At 32.5% G+C, this 13,275-nt stretch overlaps 1 protein-coding gene across 6 annotated transcripts; it reads right to left on the bottom strand.

Annotated features, from left to right (window-relative positions):
• Positions 1-8,902: 8,902 nt before the first annotated feature.
• On the bottom strand, positions 8,903-12,739 carry LOC122305311 (protein VASCULAR ASSOCIATED DEATH 1, chloroplastic-like). 6 transcript variants are annotated; one of them, XM_043117728.1, is made up of 6 exons: positions 11,602-12,739; positions 11,362-11,427; positions 10,403-10,498; positions 10,160-10,300; positions 9,246-9,346; positions 8,903-9,153 (listed from the first exon to the last, which is right to left on the bottom strand). In XM_043117728.1, exons 2-6 carry the CDS (start codon positions 11,419-11,421, stop codon positions 8,985-8,987), a joined length of 567 nt encoding a protein of 188 aa, XP_042973662.1. In that variant the 5' UTR covers positions 11,422-11,427; positions 11,602-12,739; the 3' UTR covers positions 8,903-8,984. The 6 variants fall into 6 exon arrangements, with proteins under 6 accessions (XP_042973662.1, XP_042973661.1, XP_042973663.1 ...); XM_043117727.1 differs by having other exon boundaries at positions 12,246-12,730; XM_043117729.1 differs by having other exon boundaries at positions 10,160-10,261; positions 12,246-12,722.
• Positions 12,740-13,275: the final 536 nt, after the last annotated feature.

Here is a 13,275-nt window from a genome sequence, read left to right as displayed (position 1 = left end):
GAGTTTATTGTCCATTGGAACTCATAAGCTTCTCTTTGATGTCTTAGATCTAATGGCTTTACAAAGGCATTACCGATGTAGTAAGATTGGTAGATATGCAGTGTATCATCATGTAAATCGATATATCTCCCAAAGATCACTGCCTGCACTTGATTTCCTTATAAAAAGACAAGGATAAAATTTATTTGTTTAATTTTAAATAATAAACAAAATAATGATAAGTAATGAAGAATAATATTTTAATACCTTAGCATCTAACAGTATTAAATTTTGGTATTTTGTTGGTGAATTTTGCACTATACGTTTTGGTGACTTCTCCACCACAATCATTTTAATTTTTCAATTTCTCGTGCTTGGAGTGATGTCCTTAATAGGTGTATACATGGTCTACATATTTACTGCAATTAGAAATGAGAAGATAAACAAATGTTAATATATAACAAAAAATTTATAGCATTAGTAAATAAAATTACACAATATATGAATAATAATAACATTGAAAGAATTCGAACACCGACATGATATTATAATGAATCTATTAATCTTAAAAAATTCCTATATACAATGTTTTTTGTAGAACTTGTTTCATAAATGGTACTTGTTGGTCTTATAAGCACTTTCATTGAATTAGCAGTTTTAGTTCTTGATAGTGCAACAAATAATTGTCCATGGAAAAAGATAGGTTTTGGTAAATATATTCCGACGTAATTTAATGTTTGTCCTTGCGATTTATTTATTGTCATTGCAATACTTGGTCTACTAGGAAATTGTGTTCTTTTAAATGGAAAGCCGTTACTTTCTGTTGTTTCTAGTAGAAATGGAATTTTAGGTATAAATACCCTTATACCATTGTGGTGCCCAGCTGAATGTAGTGGGAGCGAGAGATGTGTGCATCATACTCCCAAATATGAATGTGTGGACTTTGTAGAAAGTCAGACACAACAATTATTCAATAGTCTTTTTGGGAGGTGCGTGGAAGGTCAATAAGGGTGCGATGGTCTTGGCTCGTAGTTAGAGAATAGACACTTTGTATTTGACATTCATATTTAGTAATGTACAGAAAAATATAGAATTGCAGCAAAGCGGTCTTGGTCACATGAATCAGAAGATGAAAGCACTTTTGAATGTAAGGTTGAGAAAGTAAAAGGGAGTTTGTTTTGTAGTTCCTTATAAAATCAAAATCTGTAAGCCTAGGGAAATCTCCTGAGACCATAATGCAGAGCAGAGGTAGGAGAGACGATGAGAGTACGACTGATAATCTAAGATCATCTACACCTACAGTTGCTGCTTGCAGAACTACCAGGACGACGAACGACTAGACCTTTCTAGTAGTATTCACCTATCTTGAACTATGTTTTGCTAATAGAAGGTGGTGAACCACAGAGCTATAGTAAAATCATGCGAGATGGAAAATTGAGCAAATGAGAGTCAGCTGTGAAAAAGCTGATTGGACTTCTATGAAGGAAGCAAGCACTGCATAAAAGGTGGGCATGTCGACTAAAAACTGAATAGGATGGCAACAGGAGGAATGATCAGTCACCTAAATTAGAGAAAGGGGTCTCAGCTATTGATTTTGTTTTATTTGTGCTAGGGTTGGTATGAGGCTAGGTATTCCCAGTACAATGAGAGTTGTGAGTAGTCCTGCATATGCATTAACTGAGGGAACTACATGCGAGTTGATCTTCTACCTTGAATATAGGAGCTATGAGCTATAATGGTGAAAGGCATGTGGTGGAGATGGTGGTTGACACGTGGTTGAACCAAGATCCAAGTGGCAGGTTGTTGGGTTTGTGAACTCAAAAAACGTCAGACAGAAAGTTCACTTGACGTTCGCGTGATAGGTCGCTCGAGTGATGCTCAAGCAAAGAGTTTGCTCGAGTTTTGCTTGACAGATTGTTCGAGTGAACATTGGACAAAAAGTTTGTTTGAAACGCGCTCGACACTTTGATTGAGCGAATTGCTACCTTAAGGTTTTCATTGCACATACATGTATATATATGTATATATTTATGTTTTAAATGAGAGAATTATGCTAGAGGCTGCTATGGACCGATTACTTCATATATAGAGAGGAAAAGAACCATATAAATCTTATGTCGTGTGTAATTATTTTTCTTTATTTGCTTTACTATTTTTTCCTTATTACTCCTCCAACCATTGTTAACTCATAAAAATTTTAATCCTTTTGAGTTGTGTACCTCATTTAAATTTAAAATTATATATATATATATATATATATATCCTGCATATAAAATAAATTTGTATTTGTATTTCTACCCGAGTACGTACAATCTATCACGGAACATATATTATCAGATTTTCCTCATTTATTTTTATTCAAATATTGTTCCAATCTTAATGCTCTTCCTGAACGCACTTGCCAGCCACATTCATCAATGGGCCGGATTACTCACAAAATATGTGGGTCGAACCTATACTAAATTAATTGCAGATTGACGTACGTACACAAAACTGGCCCCTTGATTTTGCTAAGCTTTAGCAGGCCGCACGCTTAGCTTGGAGATTATCTGGGCTTATCACATCATCATAGGGTTTTAATATTTTTATTTTGGGCTTCTTGATGCCTTTAAAAAGTAAATATATAATTTCATGTACTATAGATTTAGCGTGTAAATATATATATATATATATATATATATATATGTATCCTTTACCAATTATAAAAGATGCAGTGTGAATTGTGGAAGTTTTTGTTGTTAACTTGTGGTGCCTGCTCATGTAAGTTGATCGCTTGACATGTACAGTAGAAAGAGGTAGCATGCAAAGGTCAACATTAATATTTGCCCATTCTTTGAAGATGAGTGTTAAGGAATCGAATCTCTGTACGTAGGACAGCATGCATGACAACCTCGATCATTAAAAAAACAAAACAAATTAAATGCGCAAACTATATATCAATATTGGCAATGATCAATAGTTATTAATTAGTTGTTACAATAGTTTATTATTTCAGATTTTATGTATCATGTTATACGCACTTAATATCGAGGTCCCATGGAGGCGAAAAAACATTACTTGATTGATCAAGGGTTTTGGGAGAAACAAATATTGCATGATTTCATGGACCGGAGGACGTGGCCGGCCAATGACTTCTTCGAGCTGATCACGGCCGAGGACGATAAACAGTGTTAGGCCACCAGCGCATTACTGGAGATGATCATGATCATCATCCTTTGAAGTAACTCGATGTAATTTTGGTTGAACATCTTCTCATTAGAAATATAATATCCCTTTCCAAATATTTACCTTAAATATCTTTTGACTCTTAACTATTTTTAAGATCACTATTAACTCTGCAGCCGGATTTGGTTGAAATACGAGGATCAGACGTGGCCCGAATATATATTTTACTTGCGATGAAAAAATTGACGTGCATGACAGTTTTTGATTGGGAGATAAATAAATTGTGAAACGAGTAACACTAGCAATTATAATCAAACATATTAACCGAATAAGTCCAGACTACTTTTATTTTAACACAAGCAGCAAGCGATAATTGATTTGGGTTTTCGATCCGAATCCAACGAAAAGATCGAAGGAAAAAGATCACACACATGCATGCACGTACATGCAGTACATTGTTGGGAAATGAGAATGCGAGATTAATAGTAAAGAAAAATAGAGAAAAACAATAACACTCCTGAGTTTCACTCCAGCGATAGATCGAGCGAACAACAAGGGAACTCTCGGATTGTCTCTGCTCGAGGATAGAACCAGGCTCCACACTCAACACACATGACCTCACGTTATTCGGTAGCTAATTTACACATACATTATCTAAAGATAATGCTGTGCGCATTCGTGAGACTTGATCGAAATTAAGCATAAGCAGCATTACTTTATTAGGAGCTGCTAGAGCATAATTTATAAGTTACTTCCCCTTCCCGCACACACCTTTCACTGGAATATAAGGGCAAGCATTAGGAGCAGAGGGTGGCACCGGACCTTTTCCGAGCAGAACTTTAGTAGCATTAATATTCAGAGTGAGCCCTTCTGCATTCTGATCTCCTTTTAAGTGCCTTAGAGCATAAACAGGTCTCGCGGTGACAATTAACAACATAAACAACGTAATTCTGCACAACTTACTGAAGAACATAATTGCCTTGCCAACTTCCATTAATATTGCTGGTGTTTCAGTCTAACGAAAGATCGAAAACGTTAGGGCGTGGTTTATAGAACGTTTGAGTTCTCAGAAAGTCAAGACCGAGGGGCTTTTATAGATGGATGCCAACATTCCTTGATCAACATCTGGATTTCATAATTATTTTCAGAGAGTGGAATACATGAGTTGAAAGTGTGCTGTCATAATGTATTGGCAGTAGGTGCGAACGTAGAATAATGACGACGTACAATATTAAACTAGTTAAATCGAATGGCTGCTCTCTCTCTCTCTCTCTCTCTCTCTCTCTCTCTCTCTCTCTCTCTCTCTCTCATGTGTAATGGCTTGAGTTCTTTGAGGCAAATTAAAGCCATTATTCCTGATGATCGCCATGCACTCATGTCGTGAACGCCATCGATGATGGTATTTCAAACTCCCATGCAACCGTAAATATAGCACAAGTAATTAAAAGTAGATCCAATATATCTTACTTCACGATTGGAATTATCGCAAAAATTAAAGAAAAATGATAAACACACGTCACATTTTATAATATTTTATGCAACAATGTTTAAAAGGAAGGATATTTTTGTAAACTAACTTATAAAATTAATATTATTTTACAAAAATACTCTTATTTTACAATATTTATTGTGTAAATTATTGTGAAATATTATATATATATATATATATTATGTATATATATTTCTCAAAACTAAATGTACGCAAGCTAGTTGGTGAATATATATCTTTGATTAACTGGAGTTCTGCATGACAGAACTTCTGTGAATTATGATTGCTGTTCTAGTACTTAAGGGTTCGAGGTTGGGGGAGATTCTGTACTACCATTTTGTTAATAAAATAAAACAAATTATGTGGTACTGATAATTAATTGTGTACTTTTAGAGTACTAGTGCTGTTGCTCTAATTATAACATGAGTAGTGCTAGGCCAATGACCGCGGAAAGTGCCTAGCACAAAGTTGAGTTTTTATTTTTTTCTTTATTTTCTTTTCATATTTTTTAAATATATTTAAATATTTAAAAAATAAATAAAAGATACCCAATAAACTAAAAGTTATTTTCTTAATCATTAAATAAAAAAATAAATACATAAACTACCAAAATAATTAAAGAAATAAACTCAAACAAACGTACTAACATTTTTTATTATAAGATTCTCCACCAAGAATTGGGCACATTAAACTATTGATCTAGTGGCCACCTACCCAATTCCAATAAGAACCTGGACCACCACCTACATGATCACTTTCATTAGTCATTAACCCAAATTCGGCCCACAAAAAAAAAAAAAAATCCGCTCTAAATTATTCCCGGAAACACGATAATCATGCATGGGCTTAGAAATTAGCGGCTCAAAAGTAAGAGTATTGGTATTGTTTCGGTTAAATTTACCTTTAAATTTGGTTAATATTAACACTTTTTTATATTTGGCTATTCTATCTAAATTTAATCTTAACATTGGATTAGCCATTTATTCTCTATATAATAATAAAATATTATTAAATTAATAATTTTTTATTTAATTTATTTTATCACATTTTGTAATTCTACCAATTAAATGTTAATAATAATTATATTATATTAATATTATTATATTCTAATTAAATTAATATTAAATTAATAATAATTATATTATATTAAATTAATATTACAAAAAAGTATTATTAAATGTTAATAGTAGTTATATTCTAATTAAATTAATATTAAAAAAAGTATTGTTAAATGTTAATAATAATTATATTATATTCAATTAATATTAAAAAATATTATTAAATGTTAAATGTTAATTATATTCTAATTAATTTAATTTATTTGTTTGGAATGAGAAATTAATATTTTAATATTTGATGAATGAATAGTGGTCTTCCATCTTTAGCTAACCATTGTAGCAAAAGTCTAAATTATTTTAGATTTGTCCAATTCAATGTGAGAGATTTTTGAACCAAATTATATAAAATTTAGCCAAACATCTCATTTGACCAAGCCAATGAGGATGCTCTAACCCTGGCATGCTGTTACAAGCTGGTCCACAGAGACGTAAACTGTAAAAGTGCTAGAAGTTCCAAATGACAACCAAAAAAACATGCCTTATCCCGTCCAAAGAAAACCATAGAAGAGCATGTATATTCAACCAAAAAAACATAACAACCCAATATATAGCAAGAGGAATAACAAACAAAAAAAAAAATTGCAAATCTGGAAAATAACGCTGCATATTTGTAACATAACAAGAACCAAAAAACTTGAAAACCAAAAAAGCGAAAACAAAAAATAAAGATATGAAGAATAAATAATCAGATCTGTAAAATCTCAACAAAAATTGAAACAATGTAAAAGAAAAAAGAGAGGTAGAAATACATAAAAAGATTAATCCACAATATGAAAAGGGAAACAAGAAAAACCCAAAAATAAAGCAGATTTGAGGACTACACATTCGGATTTGTAAGATCTACCCAAAAAAATTACACAAACATGGGCTGAAGTTGCTATCAGTGTTCGTGTGGCTAAGAGAAGAAGCAAATGGATGAAACAAGAAAGAGAAAGAAGACAAGGAAAGCCGAACAGTAAGAGACGGAGAGAGAGAGAGAGAGAGAGAGAGAGAGTGGAGAGTAGATGGAAAATGTGTTGGGAGAAAATGGGAGGATGCGGCATTATTGGAAAAAAGAGAGTTTTCGAATTAAATATTAAAGATTCATAATGCTTCAAAATAAATATAAAATATGGCCAAAATAGCATGACTACTTCCACTTTTTATATATTCAAGAAATAAAAATATAATATTGGACAGAAGGGTTTAGGGTGTCCCACGATTAGCTATTGAGAAGGATGAATGAAAGGACTTTTTTTTGTCAGGAAATAATTAAAAGTTTGATCAAATAAATAATAAATAAAGTTAAAAATTAATGGGTACTCCCATTAAAAATTAATAAATAAAGTTAATGGGTACTTCCATTCCATGGTTAAATACTTTTCTTAAACTCTAACGAAACTTTCAATATAAGAAAAAAGTTATTTTGCCCGTATGTATTGCTCAGTTAAAAAAATTATTTATTTTTAATTAATAATTAAAAACTGATTTTAAATACATTAATATATTTTTTATTTTTTAAAAATATATAAATATATTTAAAAATATGAAAAAATATTTTTTTCTGAACGACATAATAGTCCCCTCTGAATATAATATAATTTAAGAGGAAGTGGTGGTGATAAATGAAGAAAAATACAAAAACAAAAAAAAAAAAAAAAGAAATCCCAAAAATAAGCAAACTTTCACCGTTTATTAAAGCAGTGGAATATATGATTAAATAAAAACTTTTTCATTTTTCTCTCCATAATTGAAGTAACTTTTTTATCCGTTTGATTGTGAATGTTGATGAACAGTAATTTAGTCTAGTATTTTATTTTCCTATTTTACACCTATTTTATAAGAAATTTGCATTCTCCTTCTTTTCACATTTCTCCACTGATTTTGAGTATATTGTCTTTTTACATTTATGAATTTCTTGCTTCTTCTCACCAATTGAAATCTTCGGTATGGTTTCCGCCGCTTCTCCTCAATTCAACATGTTTTAATTTCTACACCATCATGAAATTTATGATACGGATTCCTAATATGCATGACACAGGAAAATTTTTATTACTTGATTTATATAAGTCGTTTTACTATATGTCCTGTGTAAATTGTAATAAAGTAACTGAATATGATTATAATGAAAAATTCATATGTTATAAGTGTAAAAATATAAACATTGCACAAACACGGTAAGCATTTTATCTCATCATTTTAAATGATCATTTTTTACATGATAAATATAACATAATAATTGTTAAAATTAGGCAATAATAATATTCTCATTAATTATAATTGTCGAGTCTATCTGAAAGTAGAGAACGATACTGGATGCATAGCAATTGTTATCTTTGGACTGATGGCAGAAGAAATACTAAATTCTATAACTGTTGATCTTTTTGAATACACAAGCGAGATAAAATATATGTTTATAAATTTATTTAAAAAAATTTATTACATTATGTTTTTATATTTTTTTTAATTATTACATAAGCACTTACCATATTTAGCAAATATTGCAAGTTTAGTTTCAAAAAAGGAAGAGCTTTGTTATTCATAAGCCTCATGCACCACACACCACACAATTTTTTATTTTTTATTTTATTTTTTAATTTTTTTAAAATTTTATTTAGTTTTCTTCTTTTTAAAATAATTGAAATTTTCTACTAATCATCCATATACCACACATTTGGTAAGAGAAAAAAAATTAAAAAATAACAAAAAATGTTATAAGGCTTATGAATAGAATTTTTCGAAAAATAATGAATTATACAATTATGCGAATAAATTAACCAACATGGACAATTACACCATAATAAGAGCAACGTGCTCTTCGCCTAATCTATAAATCAAGCTACATCATAAACATTCTAAATCTCTTTTTGTTAAACTTTTCACTGTTGTAATTATATGCTTAAATAGGACGTTGGCTTGTATGTAAAGTTATGTTTATTTCTTCACTTTTAAGTTCACGTAAACTTCTCACTATTATAATTATATACTTATTTAAAATACTGACTTATATGTAAAATTCATGTTTATTTTTATTTATTTGTTAATCATCCGGGCATACGTGCAGCGCACGTTGTCCTTACTAGATATATATATAAATATATATATATATACACACACTAGTAAAGGCAACGTCCTTTGGACGTTTGCCTAGTGGGGGGTATAATTTAGACTCTAAAATAAATCTTCATGCTGTTATAACTTTTGACAAAATAAAATTGAGACGTTTGCCTAGTGCTGAGGCATAAGTTTGATTATTAATCAAAGAAAATGATCAAAATAAAAGTCTGTTCTGAAGATGAAGGTTCGGCATTTAGAACTGGTTCAGCATCACCTACATTATCTTGCTGCTCTGAAGTTGTTGTTGTTACCGTTTCATCTTCAACATTGATAGGCGAATCATTTAATACAGGAGGATCCTTATTCCTAAATCACATACATGCAGTATAACCTAAATGATCCCCAGAAAGAAACAACAATCCACGATGAAGGGTCACAATTGTTACTCATGAGAATACCTGTCAAGAGAGTCTGATTCATGGGCTGGGCTTTCAAATCTCTTGACCCTTTCAGTTAGAACCCCTCCATTCTCCTGGCTGCTTGATTCAGATGCTGATTCCTGAGGTAGAATCGGGACATTAGAGCAAAGAATAAGAAGCCAACGCAATGGTGTGAAACTAACTAGGGTGCTTTTATTTAGTAGGCACAAAATTAAGTCTGTGTACAGCTTAAATCTCGATATTTAATAAGCACAAAATTAAGTCTGAGGACATTCATTTCAGGATACAGTCAGATATGTTATAAATTACTTGGATACACATGGACTTAGAAAGAAGAAATAATCACTAATCAGAACTTCCATAAAGTTGGGAAATCTCATTTTTCACATATAAAGTTCATATTGCAGGCAAAAATAATAATAATAATTATAGATAAAAATTAAGCCACATGTTCTACTCAGACGTTAGAAGTACCAAGTGATTGCCTACATAACGTCACAGCTAAGCTAGTGCCATGTTTTGGTGTTACATCTTATTCATAACATGACCTAACTCTAACACAAAAATTACTTTTTGAAATCTAGCCCACATAGACACTCCAAGAAACTAATAATCATATGAGGCAGACTAATTTATGTTAGTGATGCCATAAAGATCACAGTAGCTCCTCAGATCTAGCTGGGAATTTTATAATCAGCACGAGTGGCTCATCTAGAAAATTGGACAACACAGAAGCCTCATTGAGAGGATGATCCACTTACAAATATTCTCTCTAGCAAGATAAAAGGTGACAAAACACATTATATTTTAAGAAGTGTGCTGGTTGGTGAAAAACCTTAAAAAACTTCACAAACTGACATTAGTCACCATAATAAACAAAGTTATCATTCGACACCTGCTGTTACATATAGAAAAAATGATGTATTTAACACCTGCTGTTCTGTAGCTCCTTTGGCACCATTGCTATGATTCAACCATCCATCATGTATGATCTTGAAAGCTTTATCGCGGGACAGAAAAGATGCAAAGAAGTTCTGCCAAATAATAACTGGATTAAGACATTGCAGCTGATACTGAAATGACAGATAATACCAAAAAAAACTCAGGCCATATTTTTATACACATCATCTCTACAAATCCAAAGGGAAGAAATGAAAGTCCATATCTAGCATTACCTTTTTGCTTCCAGTAACAATTTCTATGGCATTAGGGAAGATCCCTGCTGTCTTCACCCTTCGTACGCTAGTGACTTCGTGGAAAGGGATTATTTTCTGAAGCATATAGTTATCAAAATGGTCACAATCAAGATAAGAACAAAAAGATAGTAAAACTCAATGGCCACTCATCTCATAAATAAATTACATAACAAAGGGTATGCCTATCTATTAAATGTTAGATAACTTAAGAAGCCTTCAAACAATGGAAAACAGAAACTAAGTAGCAGAACTCCTCATATCTACGTTAAATTGCAATTCTTGACTTTGAACAGCCACCAAGATCCTGTGTAGCAGTGAAGTCCTGACTATGTCCCTCAAAATAGAAACTCTCAGTGGGAACAATCGCCTCAATCCAATTCCATCTGATAACCATTTTGGAGAAACAAGGACAAATGCAAAGAAGAATGATCTAGACACCGGTTCAAATCAAGTAAGGAGCTGCTTGGACCAAATCTTTAAACATGGGGGCTATATGCTAAACATTTGTGCAGGGTTGACTCCCACAGGTATTGAAACCTTGGAAAGGATGACAAAGTCCTTACTCACATGCAGGCGCTAAGATATTTTTATGCATCAAATAGGCTGAGGAAATATTTAAAGAGGATTGATTGAAGACCTTCCAGCACATTAAATAATGTCAAAAAAGAGGCTCATGTTATCGATAAATCTTCCACTATTCATTTTTTTTTTGGTGTTGTTAGGGGCAGAAAATGCAAGTCAAACAATCAACAAAAAATGCCACCCGTTTCCAAACCCAATATGGAAATACTATATGAGAAGAAAATCCAAGTAAATGTGGAGCCAAATATGGAAGAAGTTATGGAAAGAAGATAATGGAAGTAAATTGGAATCTTAACACAAAAATGAACAAGAAAGGAGCAGAATTCAATTAGTGGCAATCAGGAACTCCATCATACCTTTGTCTCAAATCCAAATATGTTCGAGTAAAAGCAAATATGATGAACAAACAGGTACATATGACCCTGAAACCAATATATATTCAGAAAATTAGGAAAAATGCAGAAAATTAAGCAATAAAGCCTACCATCACGAAATTAAAATGCAGAAAATTACCCTTTTTTTCTCTTTGGAAAAAGAATATATCTAAATTGCATGTCTATCAGAAGGAAGCAAAAGGTAAAGAAAAAAAAAATCACCTTGTTATATAGGATATCCAAGAGAGCAAGATCAACAGCTACAATATTAACTTCGGAATTGTCTCAACTTTATATTATAACTCGGCCAACACCATTAAAATGCATAAAAAGTCCAATTTAGCAGATTTGAATGCTTATCGTAACTTATCATGACCACGTTATTGATATCAGTAAGATTGTCACATTTTCATTATACATAGACCACAAGAAGGAACCCCCTAATTATAATCCAAAAATCTACTACATAATTTCTTACTTCACCAAAACTATCCAATTTTACATACTAATTTACAACTCTCCTTCCCTTAACATGCAAGATAAAAGCAATCTCCATTGAAAATAAGAGCCGTCTTCACAAAAATCCCAAATATTACAATAGAAACATAATTTTTTCGATAGTTACAACTAGAACATAATTACCCAAGGAATTTGATGATGATGTGGTGTGCACATTTAAAAGTGACCCAATCCCAACGGGAAAATAGTTTTAAAAAATCAAATAAAAATCATAATCATTAGCCCTTGGCCCATTCACGGCGAGGATCCATTGTGCAAAAACCTCAATTCTACAACTTACGTCTCATACACGCACGTATGCTTAACTAAAGGCAAAAGGAGCAATCAAATTCACATAGAAAACCGACCTTATCCATGAAAAAGGGTCCGACCCATTTGATATAAACCGCAGCCAACAGGCCGAGGGAGATACAAAGGATCAACAACTTGACCCAGTACCACAAACACCCTCCTCTTCTCGGAGACGAAGGCTACCCCAGAAATTTCTGTTCTTCGTCTTTGAGACCTCACATCCGAACGGATGGCCAACCTCAAATTTGAGAGTGAGACCGAAGAACAACACGCTTGATGAACCAAGAACACATAATTTTTTCTCCCAAATTTCTGTCGCTGGTTTGCCCTCCAGAAGCCTATCTCTAACCCTCCCATCAGCAGCCGACCAAGCCATCACCGCACAGCGCACCATACCCACAGCGGAGGCAACAAGAACAAAGAAGAAGCGATAAGCTCATAGATGTTAGGAAGACATTGGAACACGGAGGTGGAAATAAAAAGACCAAAACATTTGTCGGCAAAAGAAAAATATAAGCAAACCGATCGAAATTTTGAAATAAAAGTAAGGGTAAAATTGAAAATAAAAATATTAGACGAAAACACCGTTGTTAACCGATTCACGATTTATATATTAGTATAGATATATATATTTCACGAAGTAAATGGACCTTAATAATTAACATGACTCAATAAGCACAAATTAACTGATCAGCACACCATTTCAATAGCCCAAAATCACGTTTATATTCAACTTAATTCACATTAATATTTGGGCCATTGATCCAGTACTTGAGCCGACTGATCAGACGGCCTATCCCTTCAGTTGAGCCGAAATTATGAGCTAATCGATCCAAACGAAAACCCATTAATCGTCAAATTAATTAAGTACAAGCAACTAATTAATTGCATCCCACGAGCTATCGATCATCAACCATGAATGAAACCATGCAAGTATAAAAAGGCTTCTTGCCTCTTTGGTAAACTTAGGACAAAAATAAAATAAAAAATACAATAGCGACAAGCATAAATTAACTACCTTGAAATATATACATTAGTTATTGCGCCAAGATGCATGTGGAAATCACATATTTGGATTTGAGCTGT

Source organism: Carya illinoinensis, chromosome 3 (assembly GCF_018687715.1).
Source record: "Carya illinoinensis cultivar Pawnee chromosome 3, C.illinoinensisPawnee_v1, whole genome shotgun sequence".
Taxonomy (NCBI): domain Eukaryota; kingdom Viridiplantae; phylum Streptophyta; class Magnoliopsida; order Fagales; family Juglandaceae; genus Carya; species Carya illinoinensis.
The sequence above is the reverse complement of the archived record's forward strand: the minus strand, read 5'-3'. Positions and strand labels throughout refer to the sequence as shown.

Bases quoted from the DNA above. Each gene is read 5' to 3' on its own strand.
- LOC122305311 (XM_043117727.1), bottom strand. The intron at 10,499-11,361 runs GTATGATGGAGT...TATATGCTTCAG, and splicing joins TATTTGGATTTGAGACAAAG to AAAATAATCCCTTTCCACGA. The intron at 10,301-10,402 runs GTAATGCTAGAT...CTGTCATTTCAG, and splicing joins TTGTTACTGGAAGCAAAAAG to TATCAGCTGCAATGTCTTAA.